Here is a 17,115-nt window from a genome sequence, read left to right on the forward strand (position 1 = left end):
AGACAAAAGTTTAGGATCAGTTTTTCAAAAGTTCGGAAAATCAGAGAATCAGATCAGCAAAAGTCAACAGACGTCAGGCAAAGGACCTGGCAATCTACACACATAGCTGGACGACAATTTGCCTGGCAAATTATTCTACTTTTCTTGTGATGTGAGGTTTTATGACATTTATCATGATAAGATAAACTTTTTGGGGCAATTCAATTGTTACAGCAGCCCTGGAGATCAAGATGCCAGCAAAAAGAAAATGTGTTATACAACGTGTATACACTCAGGGGTGAAAGTAGATTTTTGTTTTTGTCACTACTATAACAAGTTTCATCAACATACATTTTGTAATAGCAGTAAATGTAGATTAGGGATGTAATGATTAATCTATGAATTGATTTCACCAACCAAACTGATCTGTTTGATTCTGATTCAAAAAGACCTTTTTTAACAGTTAAGGTTGACACTTAGAAAACCACGTGTCTCAGTTTTGAGGAACTGAACTGGTTTCTCTGTCAGTATCGATCTGTCCTGAGAAGATTCTCTCAGGTGTCTGCACAGGTTGTTGAGCCGGTTCTATCAGGAATTATTTTCCTGCAGACTCTGGAGAATAGGATAGCACAAGGGTTAAACAGGTTGAACTGAAAAAAACGGCACAGGAGAATGTAAAGAACAGACCCTCATTCTGCTGCCTGTATTTTTCTAGACGATGGTGGATTTGCTTCAGCAGGTGTATGATGGTGTCTTAAGCGCCAACCCCTCTTCAAAAAGCAATATGCAGTGGGTTTTGAGTGAGGCTTGATATTTTTAATCTGGACCAGTGATGTTCAGACAACAGTTCCATGGTCATACTGGAAGATGAGGTTTTTAGGGACAAAGCAGTAAGTACAATCTAAAAACCAATACACCTATTTCTACACACCTATATATGTGGTGATCAGCATTGTCTAGACAAATTTACTAGTCATTATTATCAAAGGGCCTTCAGATACACTTTATCCTGTTTGAAAATCCTCCCATTGTTGTGATCAGTGTGACCAGGTGGGCGTGGCTGACTTTTTCCCTGGTGCCTCCCTACATGGCACACCTGATCCTCATCTCATCAAGGTCTTTAAATGCCTGAGCCTGTTGCTTCTCCATGCCGGATTATCACTTTTCCATTGCTCTACATATCTGTGGTTTTCCAGTTTAGCTCCCTGATTCTGCTGCCTGTCCAATTCTGTTCCTTGTCCTGTGAGGAATAAAAACTGTTTAACTGCCCTCGGAGTCAGATTCTGCTTTGGGGTCCTACCGCTCACCTTAACAGAATAATCCGGCCAAAATATGGACCCCGCAGCGTTTGAAGAGGTTAAACATGCCCTTTCGTCCCAAGGGGCCCTTGTTGGACGGCATGATCAAGCTCTCCAGGAAATCATGAACACCCTTCAACATCTTTCCACCGGAATAAATCGTCTCGGCGGTCGCCTGGAGGAGGTCTCGTCTCAACTCACCTCAGGAAGATCCCCGGATCCAGTTCAAGCCGCAGTATCGGATCCAGCCCCGTCACTTGCTCCTCACGTTCTTGCATCATCTCCCCGTGAGCCCTTCATCCCCACTCCCAGCAGGTACTCCGGAGAGATAGGTCTATGCAAATCATTTATCCATCACTGTAGACTCGTGTTCGATCAGCAACCTCTCACTTATTCCTCTGAAAGATCCAAAGTGGCGTTCATCATGAGTTTACTGTCAGGCAAAGCCTCTGCCTGGGCTGTTGCATTAGCCGGCAGTAATTCTCCCCACTGCGACTCTTTGGCTTTATTCACGGCTGAAATGCTCAAAGTTTTTGATCATCCTCTCCAGGAAAAAGAGACTGGAAATCGCCTGCTCTCCTTACGCCAAGGTCCCGCTTCAGTTTCGGAGTACTCCATTGACTTCCGCATCTCCGCTGCGGAGTGTGGCTGGGATGAAAAGGCCCTCACCGGAATATTTTACCGGGGTCTTAGAGAGGAGATCAAAGACGAACTAGCTGCTCGTGACGAAACTTCCAACCTAGAGGAGTTAATTTCCCTCTCCATAAGGCTGGATAACCGCCTTCGGGAGAGACGCAGGGAAAGAGCAGCTCGACCCTCTCGTCCCGCCAGCTCCTTGCCGGTCACGCCCCTTCATCTGCCGGTGTTCCCTCCACCTGCAACTCAGCGGGACTCCGCGACCACGCCTCCCCAGGAACAGAGCACGCCGCGCTGCAGCGAGGAGCCTATGCAGCTCGGCAGGATGACTCTCACACCTGAGGAACGTCAGCGCCGCATCTACCAGCGGCTCTGCCTCTACTGCGGCAAGTCTGGCCATTTCCGGCCCAACTGCCCCGTACGGCCAAAAGACCGGGCTCATCAGGCTCAGGAGGGGCACTGGTGAGCCGAACCCCTGTGGATCCCTCCTCCAGACGCATCCATCTTCAAGGTACGATCTCATATGACACCACAACATTACAGATCCAGGCTTTAATGGATTCCGGTGCAGATGACAATTTTATTGACTCTCAGTTTGTGTCCCAATCCAACATCCCCACTGAACTTCTACCAAACCCTAAAAAAGTGTTTGCTCTGGATGGTAGACTGTTATCCTGTGTCACTCACCGAACACGTCCTGTGTCCCTGCTGGTTTCTGGCAACCACAGAGAACTGATTAGTTTTAACATCATTTCATCTCCATCCTCTCTGCTGGTGTTGGGTCTGCCCTGGCTTTCACTCCATAATCCACACATAGACTGGTCTTCTCAATCCATAGTTAATTGGAGTCTTTTTTGCCACTCTCACTGTTTACATGCTGCTGTACCACCTGTTTCCACCTCTCCTGAGCCTCCTAAACTTATTGACCTTTCTTGTGTACCATCGGATTATCATGACCTCAGGGAAGTTTTTTCTAAGGACCGTGCTTCCTCTCTGCCCCCTCATCGACCCTATGACTGTGAGATTGAGTTGTTACCTGGTGCTTCTCTACCCTCCAGTAAACTGTACAACCTCTCCAAGCCTGAGAGGGACGCGATGGAGACATATATAACTGAGAGTTTGGCTGCTGGACTCATCCGTCCATCCTCTTCCCCTGTTGGAGCGGGATTTTTCTTTGTTGATAAGAAGGATGGGTCCCTTCGCCCATGTATTGATTACACAGGTCTAAACAATATAACAGTCAAAAACAAGTATCCTCTCCCACTCATGGACTCTGCTTTCAGCTCCCTCCAGACTGCAACCATCTTCACCAAGCTCGACCTCCGAAACGCTTACCATTTAGTGAGAATAAAGGAGGGTGATGAGTGGAAGACGGCCTTCAATACTCCTCTGGGACATTTTGAGTATTTAGTGATGCCGTTTGGACTGACTAATGCTCCAGCTGTTTTTCAATGTCTCATCAATGACGTTCTGCGTGACATGTTGAATAGATTTGTGTTTGTTTATCTTGATGATATTCTGATTTTTTCACGGACTCTTGATGAGCACGTTCAACATGTCAGGCTTGTGTTACAGAGGCTGTTAGCAAACAGGCTCTATGCTAAAGGTGAGAAATGTGACTTTCATGCCTCCAGTGTCAGTTTTCTTGGGTTTGTGATTGAGAAGGGCCAACTCAAGCCAGATCCTGCCAAGATCAAAGCTGTAGAAGGGTGGCCTACACCCACAACCAGGAAGCAACTCCAAAGGTTTTTGGGGTTTGCCAACTTTTATCGGAGGTTCATCAGAAACTACAGCTCTGTGGCTTCTCCCTTGACCAAGCTGACCTCTGTACGAGAACCCTTCTCCTGGTCCTCAGGAGCTGAGGCAGCCTTTATTAAGTTGAAAAATCTTTTTTGTTCTGCTCCTGTACTGTCTCATCCTGATCCTACAGCTCAGTTCATGGTGGAAGTGGACGCCTCAGAATCTGGAGTTGGGGCGGTGCTCTCTCAGCGTTCATCCTCAGATCGGAAGATGCACCCCTGCGCTTTCTTCTCCCGACAACTGTCTCCTGCGGAGAGGAATTATGACGTGGGGAATCGTGAGCTGTTGGCAGTTGTGCTGGCCTTGAAGGAATGGCGCCACTGGCTGGAAGGAACATCTCAACCTTTCCTGGTATGGACAGATCATAAGAACTTGTCGTACCTCCGTTCTGCCCGCAGACTGAATCCCCGTCAAGCTCGGTGGTCCCTTTTTCTGGGACGCTTCAATTTCACCCTCACTTACCGCCCAGGGTCCCGCAACCTAAAGCCTGATGCCCTGTCCAGGCAATTCGAGCTGCCAGCCTCCTGTGATACTACTCAGGACACAATCCTACCTCACTCCTGTGTTGTCGGTGCTGCCATCTGGGAGGTGGAGCGTGAGGTTGAGAGAGCTCTGAAGGACCTTCCCTCTCCACCTGAATGTCCCACAGGTCTTCTGTTTGTTCCCCCATCTGCTCGTTCCTCTGTGCTGCAGTGGGGCCACAACTCCAAGGTGGCTTGCCATCCTGGAATACACCGGACTTTGACGTTGCTTAAACAGCGGTTCTGGTGGCCCTCCATATCTGCGGACACACGGGAGTTTGTCCAGGCTTGCTCTGTCTGTGCTCGTGGTAAGGCTTCTCACCGAGCACCAGCAGGTCTTCTGCGACCACTCCCAGTTCCTCATCGACCCTGGTCCCACATAGCTGTGGATTTCATCACTGGCCTTCCACCTTCTGAAGGTAACACAGCAGTCTTGACAATCGTCGACCGTTTTTCAAAGTCCGTCCATTTTGTGCCACTTCCCAAGCTCCCTTCTGCCCTCGAGACAGCCAACCTCCTGGTCCAGCATGTATTCCGTTTGCATGGTCTGCCCCAGGACATTGTGTCAGACCGAGGCCCCCAGTTCACCTCCAGGGTGTGGAACGCTTTCTGTCGGGCCATTGGGGCCACAGCTAGCCTGTCCTCTGGATACCACCCCCAAACCAATGGCCAGACTGAGCGGGCTAACCAGGACCTGGAGGCGGCTTTGCGCTGTGTGGCAGCTACTCATCCTGCTTCGTGGTCAACTCATCTTCCCTGGATTGAGTATTCACACAATTCCTTGGTCTCCTCCGCAACAGGTCTCTCTCCATTCATGGCGTCCAATGGCTATCAGCCTCCCCTCTTCCCCTCTCAGGAAAGAGCCGTGGCCGTCCCTTCTGTCCAGGACCATCTCCGCAGGGCCCGTCGTGTTTGGCACGAGACCCGGGCAGCCCTCTCCCGCACTGCCTCTCGGAACCGTGCTCTGGCGGACCGCCGCAGGGTCCCAGCCCCGGACTACAAACCGGGTCAGAAGGTTTGGCTTTCCACACGAGACATTCCCCTGCAGTGCGAGTCCAGGAAGTTGTCTCCGAGGTTCATTGGCCCTTTTGAGATCGACCGGGTCATCAACCCCTCGGTGGTCCGTCTTAAGTTGCCTGCCTCAATGCACATCCACCCTTCCTTCCATGTGTCTCTCCTGAAGCCTGTCTCCTGCAGTGTTCTCAGCCCTCCGGCCGAGCCCCCTCCTCCCGCCCTGGTCGTGGATGATCATCCGGCGTTTCCTGTTCGCTGCCTTCTGGATGTCCGGCGACGGGGTCGCGGTCTGCAGTATCTCGTGGACTGGGAGGGTTATGGCCCGGAGGAGCGTTCCTGGGTTCCCCGCTCCTTTATCCTGTCCCCTGCTCTCTTTGATGACTTCTATGCCCGTCATCCCGACAGGCCTGGTCGGCCGCCGGGTGGCGTCCCTTGAGGGGGGGGCACTGTTGTGATCAGTGTGACCAGGTGGGCGTGGCTGACTTTTTCCCTGCTGCCTCCCTACATGGCACACCTGATCCTCATCTCATCAAGGTCTTTAAATGCCTGAGCCTGTTGCTTCTCCATGCCGGATTATCACTTTTCCATTGCTCTACATATCTGTGGTTTTCCAGTTTAGCTCCCTGATTCTGCTGCCTGTCCAATTCTGTTCCTTGTCCTGTGAGGAATAAAAACTGTTTAACTGCCCTCGGAGTCAGATTCTGCTTTGGGGTCCTACCGCTCACCTTAACACCCATAAGGCTGTAAATTCCTTCTAGGGATCATAACAAGAAACATCTGAAAGAAGAATAAAAGTAAACAAAAGTGCAATTAAGGACAACACTCAATTTTAATTTACAAGAATATATATTTATTCAGTCACTTAAATTTTCCAAAATAAAAATTACAACCAAGACTGAAAAAATAAAACAGTTTTTTTCATTTCAAAATAAAGTTAACCGTTTAATTCTGGAATCGTCCTGAAAAAGAATAGAAAACTTTCCACTGCAAGAGTTTATCAGAACATAACTATAAGACTTTTTTTTTTGGCAGAATAAAGCATATTCATTGAACTTATTTAAACCTGATGTAATAAAATAATTAATTGTAATAATAATAATAATAATTTATTGTAATTAAACCTGACCTAAATCATAATTTTGCTTAACCTTGATTCTTTATTCTTGATTCACTGTCTGTCACTGATGGATCTAGCAAAGGCCAGAACATCAAGCAGACTTTTATTTCTTGTTTGTCTTAATATGGCTTTGGCAGAACATTGAAATGCACATTTTTCCATAATAAAAGCCTCCTGGAGGGATTCCCTTTGGTGTAGAATCTTGTTGGTCACAACTTTCACTTTCTGAGATTCTGCATGTTTCCCTTTAACTCTACATCTTAAATTTGAAAAAATTGCCACAACTGGCTGCAAATGCTTCAGATTTCCTCTCATTTGTTGATCAACAACTACAATTAACAAATGTCACCATGCCTGAAATCTGAATGGCAGCAAACGTCTGTAGACCAAGAGAGAGGCTGATGACCTGCAGCTTCTGGCTGAAGCTGCCTTGCCATCGTTTCTCCTTCAAATTCAACATGACTAAACTTCTGTGATCCTGATTTTTGCAGGCCACCTCTGAGGTTGCCACCCCATGAACCCCCCCCAACAGACCTTCACCTACGCTCCACCAAGCAGACTTTTATTTCTTGTTTGTCTTAATATGGCTTTGGCAGAACATTGAAATGCACATTTTCTCCATAATAAAAGCCTCCTGGAGGGATTCCCTTTGGTGTAGAATCTTGTTGGTCACAACTTTCACTTTCTGAGCACAATTTTGCCAAACCTGTTTTGAGGCAAGTTACATTTTTTCCTTGTTAAACACCAAAAAGGCACACCACCAACCGAAAATGTTAAAAACACAACAACAAAAATATAAAGTCATTCTTATCAACGTGTCTTGAGGTCTGATCTGGTGAATCATTTCCCATGGCACACCTGATGATTTTTCATTTTACTTTAGTTAACTGTGGCACTCTGGTTGAAAAACAGGGCGCTAAACGCATGATCTCTGATGTCACCCAAATAGATTCTGTGCAGAAAAAACTGGCATTTGCTCCACCCAACTCAACAACAAAATAAAAAACGGCTGTTTGGTGGGATGAAAAAAACAGAACCCTAAATCTAGACACATTGAAGTTCTAATACAATTAATATGACAGATTTGCTCCCATCCCAGAGTCCTCATGAAAAACATTTATCAAAAGATCACTGAAGCCATGCAGCTAAATACTTTTGCTGTAAAGTTGGACACAGGGGTCAATGAGGGGATTGCTCCCAATCGCACCCTGTCTCTACTGGTCTTTTAGGGCACTTTGGCACTTCCTAATTTCAACCAAGTTAGGGATTGGAATGTGGGTACTTGGTTGGTAACAGCCCTCTGAGAAACAGAAATCTAACTTACAAGACCAACTTTCTCTATTCAAGGTAACTTTGAATGATGTCTTTTGCTCATAAAGCACATTGTGTTAGTGGTGCTCTACTGTCATTTAGTAGCAGAAAGTGCATGTTCTTGTTTGTCCATCATCAGATCATCAGCAGACAACGACAGCAACTTCATGTGGGATAATCAGTAAGACGTGCATCTGTTAAATAAAACTCATCTGCACAGGGAAGACGTGCAAGCATCACACAGCAAGGATCCTGTCAGGATTTAAACCAGGAACAACAGAGACACCACTGTACAACCCTTAGTTCAGTAATATGGTTCCTCAGTTTTTTGTATTGTTTTTTGTTGTTAGATTTTTAATCTGTTTTTTCTCTCAAGGAATTTTGACATCTGCAGCAAAAATGCTCACTCCCACCCACTGACCCTCAACTGACTAAAACAGACACATACACTTTTCTTCAAGTGTCCCACATTTGATGATGACTGCTTGACACTACATTTCTGACTCTGTTAAAGAAGCTACCAGAGTTGAGAGTGTGGCAGTGGGATCCAAAAGTTTCACTAAAGGGAGACTGACACTCCTCTCTTGCAGGATCAGGTTCTGTACAGTCATGGCCTGCATGGAGTCCATGCCTAAGGCTGAAAGAAAAGACTCATCTCTCACCTCACTTTTGTCCAAGCCAAGAGTCTCACTGAGCAGAGTTGTGATGTACTCTCTTGGTGGGATCAAGTTGGTTTGTTTGGTCTGAAAAAATCCCTGTCTGGATTTCCGAACAGCTTCCTCGACTAAGGCGTACAGGCGCATGGTCAAGGAGCTATTGTGGGAGAAGACGTTGTAGCTGATGTTTTTGAAGTTAAACCTGCAAACAGCCTGCTGGGGTCGGTTGAGTATGAGGCACTGCTCTAAACTTTTTCGAATTTCAGCCAGTTCAAGCCCCATGATGCCGAAAACTTCCAAAATGTGCTGCAAATGCTCCTTATTGTGGAGCAGTCCCAATTTCAGTGCCCCCCAGCTGATGGATTGTCCTGGCAGCCCAAGTTGACGCCTGTAATGGCAGAACATGTCGAGGAAAGAGTTGGCTGCTGCATAGTTTGATTGTGATGGGTTTCCCAGGAAAGCAGAAATGGAAGAGTAACACACAAAGTAGTCCAGTGGACAGTGCTGTGTGGCATGGTGTAAATTCAACACCCCATTCACTTTAGGTTTGAAAACCTTCTCATAAAGAGATCTGTTAAGAGCCTCCACGATCCCATCATGCAGGACAACTGCACTATGAAACACTCCTCTGATAGGACAGCCAGGGAACTTCTGTCCAATGGCGGTGATCACCATGTGCAAATTCTCAAAGACTGAAACATCACACTGCATGCTAGCGATGCAGTTTCCATGCTCCTTCTCCAGAGCATACATTTTCTGCTGCACCTCTGCTGAGGGCTTGCTTCTGGACAGACTGACAATGTTGCCCCCCCCTCTCTGTGAAATAAATTTGACTGTTTCAAAGCCTAGACCAGAGACACCCCCGGTGACGATGTAAACTGCTCTTTCTTTGAAAAACTGCTTCTTTGTTGGCAGCAGTGGAATGTCAGAGGTGTTCCCATCCACATCTTCCTGCAGAGACACCACAGACAGTTTCTTTGAGCTGACGTAGGAGGCCTCTGAATGGGTGCTTATGGCTTCAGATTTTACATTTTGAAAAGGGATCATTTCAGGAGCACACTTCTCCAAGCTGAGGGACTTCAGCCACTGAAGAACATGCGGCCCTTGTGCACTCAGCTGTCCTTTTTGCAGAACTTCTTGCATCTGAACAGTCTGCACATAAACACTGTCCTTTACACTTTGGAAAAAATCCTGAACCAAAGCACTTTTAACTTGAGATTCACAGAGAAGTACAACAACTTGAAGTCCAGAAAGGTCAGCTATTCTAGCAGTCATGGTTTCGTCAAAGGGTGGCACAATGACAAGAACATCCAACTGACTGTCAAAAGAGTTTTCATGATGTGTGCTGACAATTACATTCCAGCCCAATTTGGTAGCGATCTGTGTCAAGACGTCCACAAGAGCAGCCTGCGGTTTAGCACACAAGATCCCCAGATTCAGTTTTGATCTGTTCAAGAGTGGATGGAGGATGTGCCATGCAAGCACAAAGAAAGAAACACATGGTGTCTCACACAGAAATGGAAGAGTCTCAGTGTTGAAGCAAACAGTCTCAGGAACTCTGACCTTATCAGCTGCAACCACTGGATAGCAAGAGGCAATGTGATCCCCCACTTTAAGTTTTGTTACATCCTTTCCAACTGCTGTGATGATTCCACTAAAGTCAAGGGCCAACAGCTTGTGTTTTTGAGATGAGTGCTTGTTCCAGTAAAGAGTCTGGCCACTTTTCAAATGTGACTCACTGACAGGAAAGTAATCAGATGAATGAACACAGGTTTTACTGAGCTTGATTTCAACAAATGTGTTGCAGATTGGTCCAGGGTCCTTTTCAAAGTGAAGAGCACTTAGCTGAGTCACTCTATAGCCATTGTTGGTCTGGAGAATGAAAGGCTCAGAATTTGCAGAGATGCAACTTCCCTCTGCTCCGTCAGTGAAATCTAGAGGAGAGTGGACAATGGATGGTCTTAGGATTTTCCCATCTTTTACCACTAACTCTGGGAACTTCTTGCAAGGATATTTTCTTAGGACCTCAGAGAGAGCAGTAATGTTCTCTGGGGAAATCATGCCCATGTCGATGAGTTGAAATGAAAGATCTGACATCTCTGCAGCAAAGGATCTGGTCAAACCAGCAAAAACGAAACCTGGACTTATGCGATCTACAGTAATGTCAGATGAACGGTAAGTCACCACTCTGATTGCATGGGGGAATTTAAACTTCCTCAGCTCAACAACTATTTGGCGAAAAACATCACAGCAGTTCGGCAGATTTTGCAGGAGGTGGCAATCAGGTGGCAATGATGTGAGGTCTTCTGTGTACCATAGGAACAATGCCTCATCAAAGTTTTTCTCAATATCTGTAATACTGAGATTTGCCAAAAGTGACAAAAATCCATCATTCACGATGTGATTTGCATGTGTGATGGAAACATATCTAGACTCTTGGTCCAAATGTTGTTTCAGACCCTCTGAGATCCCTAATTCATCTGAAAAGACCAAAGCCTTTGGAGGAGGAGAAGCAGTAGAACCTTCTGGGACAATAGTGAAAGAGTTGTGGTAAAAGTACTCTTCAATGTGTGAGTAGTTGCTGAGGTCCTTGAACATCACATCTTTGGCCTCTACCAGCACGTTTCCTTTCATGTCAGCAAAGCATCCACAAACCTCAAAGTGGTCAATTCCCACATGAGTTGCCCGCAAATAGATGATCATCTCCTTTTGTAAAGGTTGAAACACTGTTAGACTTCCTACTTTGGCAGGAAATCCAACTCTGTCAGTTGTGATGTGCTTCACTGTGACAGGGAGAAGCTGCATCAGATAATCCAACAGTACAGGGTGAATGAAGCATTCATGCAAATGTGGCTGTAGTTCCTCTGGAATTGATACAGTTGCAAAAGCCTCCATCAGATCCCTCCCATGGTGAACATCTGCCTTATTCTGAAAGACATCTCCATACTGGAAGCCTTGCTCAGACAGATATGAATAAAACTGTTGAAAGTTCAGTACAGATGTGCATCGTTTGCGGATAGCGCTGAGTGAAATCCACGGCTCTTCAATCAGGTCTTCTAGTTTTGAAACCACTGAGCCTGAAGCATACTCTGTGGATGAGGAGAAAACAGTGAAGCTGGTCTCATTCTCCTTTTGTGTCAGTTGCACCTTCATTTTGGGAGAATTTTGTGTTAATAAATATGGTTTGTGAAAGCTGACACAGATCTGCAGTGAGTTGAGGGGTACCTTTGGTCTAGAGATTGCCAAGAATGCAGCTAAAACCAAGTCGATGTAGAATGCTCCGGGAATTATGGGAACATCATTGTGCCTGTGCTCTTTTAAGTAGGAAGTAGTATCAGATGTGAGGTCACAGATGAAAAGGTTCTCTTCGCTTCCCGTCTGACATAGCACAGGGTGAGAGCTGCCTTTGTTATTCTTTGCTGCTGCAATGACAACATCTCTGTCTGAACAGTCAAAGTGATATCTTGGGAATGGCAGCGGTATCGTCTCATAGCCTCTGTAAAAACTGTTCCAATCTACTGCAACGCCTAGTTCAAACAGTTTAGACAACACAGAAGTTGTTGATTCTAGTTCTCTCTGTGGTTCTATTGAAGCTAGAACAGCTGTGTTGTCCCCCAGAGTTTCCATAATGTTTCTCTGCAGTGCCTTTCTTGGTCCTACCTCTAGAAAGACTGTGTTTCTGTTTTCTTTCACTGCCACCTTTAATGTCTGCTCAAAAGCAACAGGTTCACGAATGTTTCTTGCCCAGTATTCACCTGTGCAGAAGTCTCCCTGCTGTACTTCTTTCCCTGACACTGTTGAGTACAGCTCTGTTTCAAGGATACCAGTTTGGAGGAAAGGAATTTTTTCCCTGATTCCTGGCAGGATTGGATCCATCATGTGGCTATGGTAAGCAGAAGGGACATCTAGAAAACGAAGGAACAACGTTCTGCTTCTATCTGAGTTGCTTAGCTCCCTGTGGATGCTTTCAATTGCATCTGCATCACCTGAAAGGGTGCAGGACTGTGGGCTGTTGAAAGCAGCAAAACTCACTCTCCCAGGGAACTGAGAGATCAAAGACGTCACCTCTGAGACCGCCATGTTGCTGATCACAAGCATCTTTCCCCCATTGACTTTGTTTTGCATTGAGCTGCGAAAGTAAATGACCTTTACGGCATCCTCTAGAGACAAGAGTCCAGAGCAGTGAGCCGCTGCAACTTCACCCACAGAGTGTCCAAGCACAGCGTCAGGCTTGACCCCCCAACACCTGAGCAGGGTGGTGATGCCAACCTGGATGGCAAAAAGTAGTGGTTGAACAACATCAGGGTTTTTAAAGCCACTACTTTGAAAATCACTCTCAAGTGTGTCCAGTATGTTTAGAGAGCTGAAAACCAGGAAGAGTTTAGTTATCTCTTCAATGCTTTCTCTGAACACAGGCTCACTTTTCAAAAGCTGCTTGCACATACCATGGTAGTTGACACCATTTCCACAGTACACAAAAACCAGTCTTGGATCTGACAGGGCTGGCCTGACATTTTGGCCTACACTGGCACACAACTTCTCCTTCAGTTCAGCAACAGATGACATCACAATAGCCTTTCTGTATTTGTGTTTTTGGTGGCTTCGTCTGCAAGCTGATGTGTACAACAGAGAATCTAGATCAGTTTCTTTGTGGGCATCAAGCTGTCTAATAGTGTCTTCAATCATCAGTGCAAGAGACTTTGACGAACCGGCTGACATGACAAAGAATTTCATAGGTCTCTCATTACACTTTTGCTTAAAAGAGCACTGGATGTGTTGCTTGATAATAGCATGTGCATTTGTTCCACCAAAGCCAAAGTTGTTCACACCTGCAATTCTTTCCCTGGAAGATTCCCATCGCTCTGTTTTCTCGGGAATGTTTATGTTCAGGGACTTAGTATCAACACAACAATTCTCATCAGAGTAAAAAACAGAAGGAACAATGGTTTCATGCTTCATCATTAGCATAACCTTAATGACCCCCGCTATTCCAGCTGCAGACTCTGTATGTCCAATGTTCCCTTTCACAGATCCAATCCACAAAGCTTCTGAACCGCAAGGTCTGGCTTTAGCAATCACATTAGATATGCTTTGGGCCTCTGTTGGGTCTCCAACTGGTGTACCAGTTCCATGAGCTTCTACATACTGGACATTAGCAATGTCAGAGTCTGAGTAGATTTTACGCAGTAGCTCTTCTTGCTGTGTCATGGAGGGTTTGGTAATTGGGGAGACTGTACGTCCATCTTGGTTGACCGCAGTTTTGCTGACAATGCCCCATATGTTGTCATGGTCCTCCAGAGCCTGTTGGTTGATAATACCACAAAAAGCAGATGATGCTAATTGCTAATTAAATGAATGACATGGAAATCCATTCATGATGTATTGCATGTCCACGTTGGGATAGCAAGGACAACAATTTAAAGTAAGATCTTAAGACCTCTCAGTCCATCCACATTACGTGCTGGAGCACGCTCTCACGGAGACGCGCGCGAGGGTGTGCTGTTGATTGTTTTCATTGACGTACCAGTTTTAGACGGCATGTTCTGCTCTTTTTGGAGTGGTGCTTCTTTTTTATTTTTTTCCTTAAAGAGGTTTTAATATTTCATTTATTTGATCTTGTTTTAAATAATTTCTTTAACTAGATGTACCAAAACACTGAAACATTTTTATTTTCCACTGTAACAGCACTAAATAATGATAAAAGCTGCTCCTATGGACAGAAGTAGGGAGAATGTGATGGTGGGTTAGATTATGTTTTTGTTTATTTTTATATTGTTAAAGGTTTGGATAATTATTGTTTTTTGAGTGACTATTTAGTTTACAGCCTTTTGCTTTTAATATCACTTTGGATTTTCATTGAACATTTGGAGATGTTTGACAACAATAAAAAAATCTATTCTATTCTATCACACCATTAACTGATATCCAACAAAAATATAATTTAAAATTAAAAATATTTCTATTTTTACATATCGTTTAGTCACTGTATTCTTTTAAAATCTTCCTAACAAAGTTATATCATACAGCTGTGAGGATGGAGAGGAATATGAGAAAAAGGGAGAAAGAATCAGGACAGAAGGTGGAAAGAAACAGGTTGGTCTAATGGTCGAACTTCAGGGCAAAGCCAGTTAATACCAAATCAGTCATTTTTAAATAGTATTCTTAATTTTAAAAAATGTGCATTAGCAAGATGTTTAATATATATTTAAAACATGAAATAATTGCTTGGCCATTTGATTTAGTGAAGAAGAACACAGGCAAGAGGTGAAGGAGACAGACGTGAGGTTGATGATGCATCTGATATAAAAGAGAGCACAAAATTGGGGACTCATTGAGGCAATACATGGTTGAAAATGGCCAACAAAGATGTTCTGTTGGGCCATATCAAAGATCAGATAAGAAATAATGACATTTATACATTTAAACACAAAAGAAGTGTTGTGTGGGTGTGTAGTTAGCTTGAGGAAGGGTGGATGGGGCTTTTTATAATGTGCCTGTATGTAAGTGTGTATTGGGGGGGTTTTAATGTGGCAGCATCCACATATGACATTCGGTAGCTGCTGCACTGGTCACAGCCATTCAACTTAGAAAGGATGGATCTTAAAGTACAGTTTGGCTATTGCTAGTTATATTTTCTAAATTTCATAGTTTTCACAGTAACTACAGAAATTGCCACCCCAAAAATATACAGAAACAAAACCATGTGTAGTCTTCGTACACTGCAAGTTTTACCTTTTTCAGGGGTTTCAGGAGAACCACCCCACAGCCCTCCCCTCTGCCGTAGCCATTTGCTTGGCTGGAAAAAGGCTTGCTGGTCCCTTCAGGGGAAATCATTTTGGCTCTGCTGAGCACTACAAACACCCTTGGCTCTGTGATGAAGTTCACTCCTCCACAAACAGCCATTTCACAGTCACCTGACGGGATAAAACAGAGTGAGGCTCCCTCTATTTTATCCAAACAATAAAGTGGCCTTTAAGTGGTGTTCCACCAGTGCCAGAGAGGTTATCCAGAGAGGCTCTACAGACCTTGTCTAATGGACTGACAAGCAAGATGAAGAGCCACAAGAGAAGATGAGCAGGCAGTGTCTAAGGTCAGAGAAGGTCCGGTGAAATTAAAGCTGTAGGATACTCTGTTTGCAGCGATGCTCATGGCAAGCCCAGTGCCTGTGTAGTGGTTTATCAGACTTGGGTGGATATTTCCCCCATTGCTTTCATAATCTCTGTTCATGATGCCTGTAAGTAACACAAAAACACATAGTCAACATGAGGATATCTAGACACATTTGTGTCAGTGTCCCAAAACTGATATTCCAGAGATTTGGTTTGTTTATCCGCTTCCTCTTTTCTCTTTGCTGCAGCTACAGGCCTGTTTGTTTGTCTTAAATCAGATGTTACGGTATTTTTTTGTGATCGCGTCTGCTGTACCCTCAAAACCCAACTGGTCGCTGTAGACAATCATCATTACCGAGCCTTGATCTTCTCCTTGATCTTTCACTGAGCGCAAGCTTCCTCCCCACTGTGCCCTTTTGCTTGCTCAGTACAGGAATTCAACCCAAAACCCTTTGATTTTATAGGCTGTTACTATATGATAAAGGCAATCTGCCCTAAGTAGAATTATGGAATCTGAATTGGGTTACAATGATCTTGGAAAGTTTGGATTTGGATTACAATAACATTAAAGAATAAACCTTTAATATGTTTTCTTTTTTGTGTAGCAGCTTAAGGCAAACTCATTTGTGAAGTTGTACTTTATTTATAGACTACATTTATTTAAATGTAAACTGAAAGATCCATGAAAAGGAAGGTGTCTAACCAAAAAACACTCCTGTCCTGGTCCCACTGGCTTTCTCCATCGGAAGACCAGCATCTTCCAACGCCCTGTAGACGCACTGAAGAAGTTGTTTTTGTTGAGGGTCCATTTGTTCCGCCTCAGTGTCGCTGATGTCAAAGTATTTGTTGTCAAAATCATTAAACCTAAAAATCACAAATGAATAATGTCACAGTTTGCTGAATCCAGTCATTTCTCACTGATCTTCTCCTTAAAAGCACAAAAAAAGGAGGCCATATCTATGAAGTTTACACAGAAAACAGCCACTCAAACACACACCCGTCAACAAGAGCAGCCTTCTCTGTGCAGGATTTGCCCACTTTGGTGCCATCAGGGTCATACCAGCCCGCTAAGTCAAATCTGTCTTTGGGAACTGTGGCCGAGCAGTTTCTGCCTTCCGCCAGAACCTTCCAGAAGTTTTCCATCCCTTCTCCTGCAGGCAGAAACAGTGTTCAAAGACATGTTTTAAGTCCTAATTGAAGAAGATCTTTATGCCAAAATGCCAAAAAAATACAAAAAGAATAATTTTCAATTCTTTTTGGGTAATGTCTGTTCAAATGTACAAATAATTCCAAAACACAAGAAGAAAGAGAGAGCAATACAGCAAATACAGTATCTGATACCTCACTTACAGATCTTCCAAACCCAGTCCTAATTTTTCTTATTTATTTTTATTAAATTCTATATACAACCAAGATTTCTCATGTAAAGACATGCACCATGGAACATGGCTGGTAATATGTCACTCTGAGCAAAAGAGACTGGAATGATTTGTGAGTTAAACCACTCCCTCGCCAAAAACAGATTTATAAAAAACTAAAAACACTCAAACATTTCAGCACACTAGCAGTAATAAAGTTGATTGTATTCATAAAGTAAACTAAAATATTCTGTTAACAATATTGAAATTCCACAAAAAGATGATCATCAAGACATGAAAGACCCAAGTAAAATCT

The 17,115-nt window shown here is 44.4% G+C and overlaps 1 protein-coding gene across 5 annotated transcripts in view; it reads right to left on the bottom strand.

Moving 5' to 3' along the window:
* The window catches only part of LOC101170716 (probable polyketide synthase 1), a 28,698-nt gene that overhangs the window by 5,133 nt on the left and 6,450 nt on the right, over positions 1-17,115 (bottom strand). For 3 of the 5 annotated variants that reach the window (XM_020712536.2, XM_020712535.2, XM_020712534.2), the window contains 5 exons: positions 16,439-16,592; positions 16,145-16,305; positions 15,358-15,564; positions 15,065-15,246; positions 6,015-13,633 (listed from right to left, as the gene is read on the bottom strand). In XM_020712536.2, the coding sequence (XP_020568195.1) occupies positions 8,168-13,633; positions 15,065-15,246; positions 15,358-15,564; positions 16,145-16,305; positions 16,439-16,592 (6,170 nt within the window). In that variant the 3' untranslated portion in view covers positions 6,015-8,167. Of the gene's footprint in view, positions 1-6,014; positions 13,634-15,064; positions 15,247-15,357; positions 15,565-16,144; positions 16,306-16,438; positions 16,593-17,115 lie in introns of those variants that run through there. The other 2 variants (XR_002292607.2, XM_020712537.2) reach the window with 2 other exon arrangements.

Source organism: Oryzias latipes, chromosome 20, assembly GCF_002234675.1.
Source record: "Oryzias latipes chromosome 20, ASM223467v1".
Taxonomy (NCBI): Eukaryota; Metazoa; Chordata; class Actinopteri; order Beloniformes; family Adrianichthyidae; genus Oryzias; species Oryzias latipes.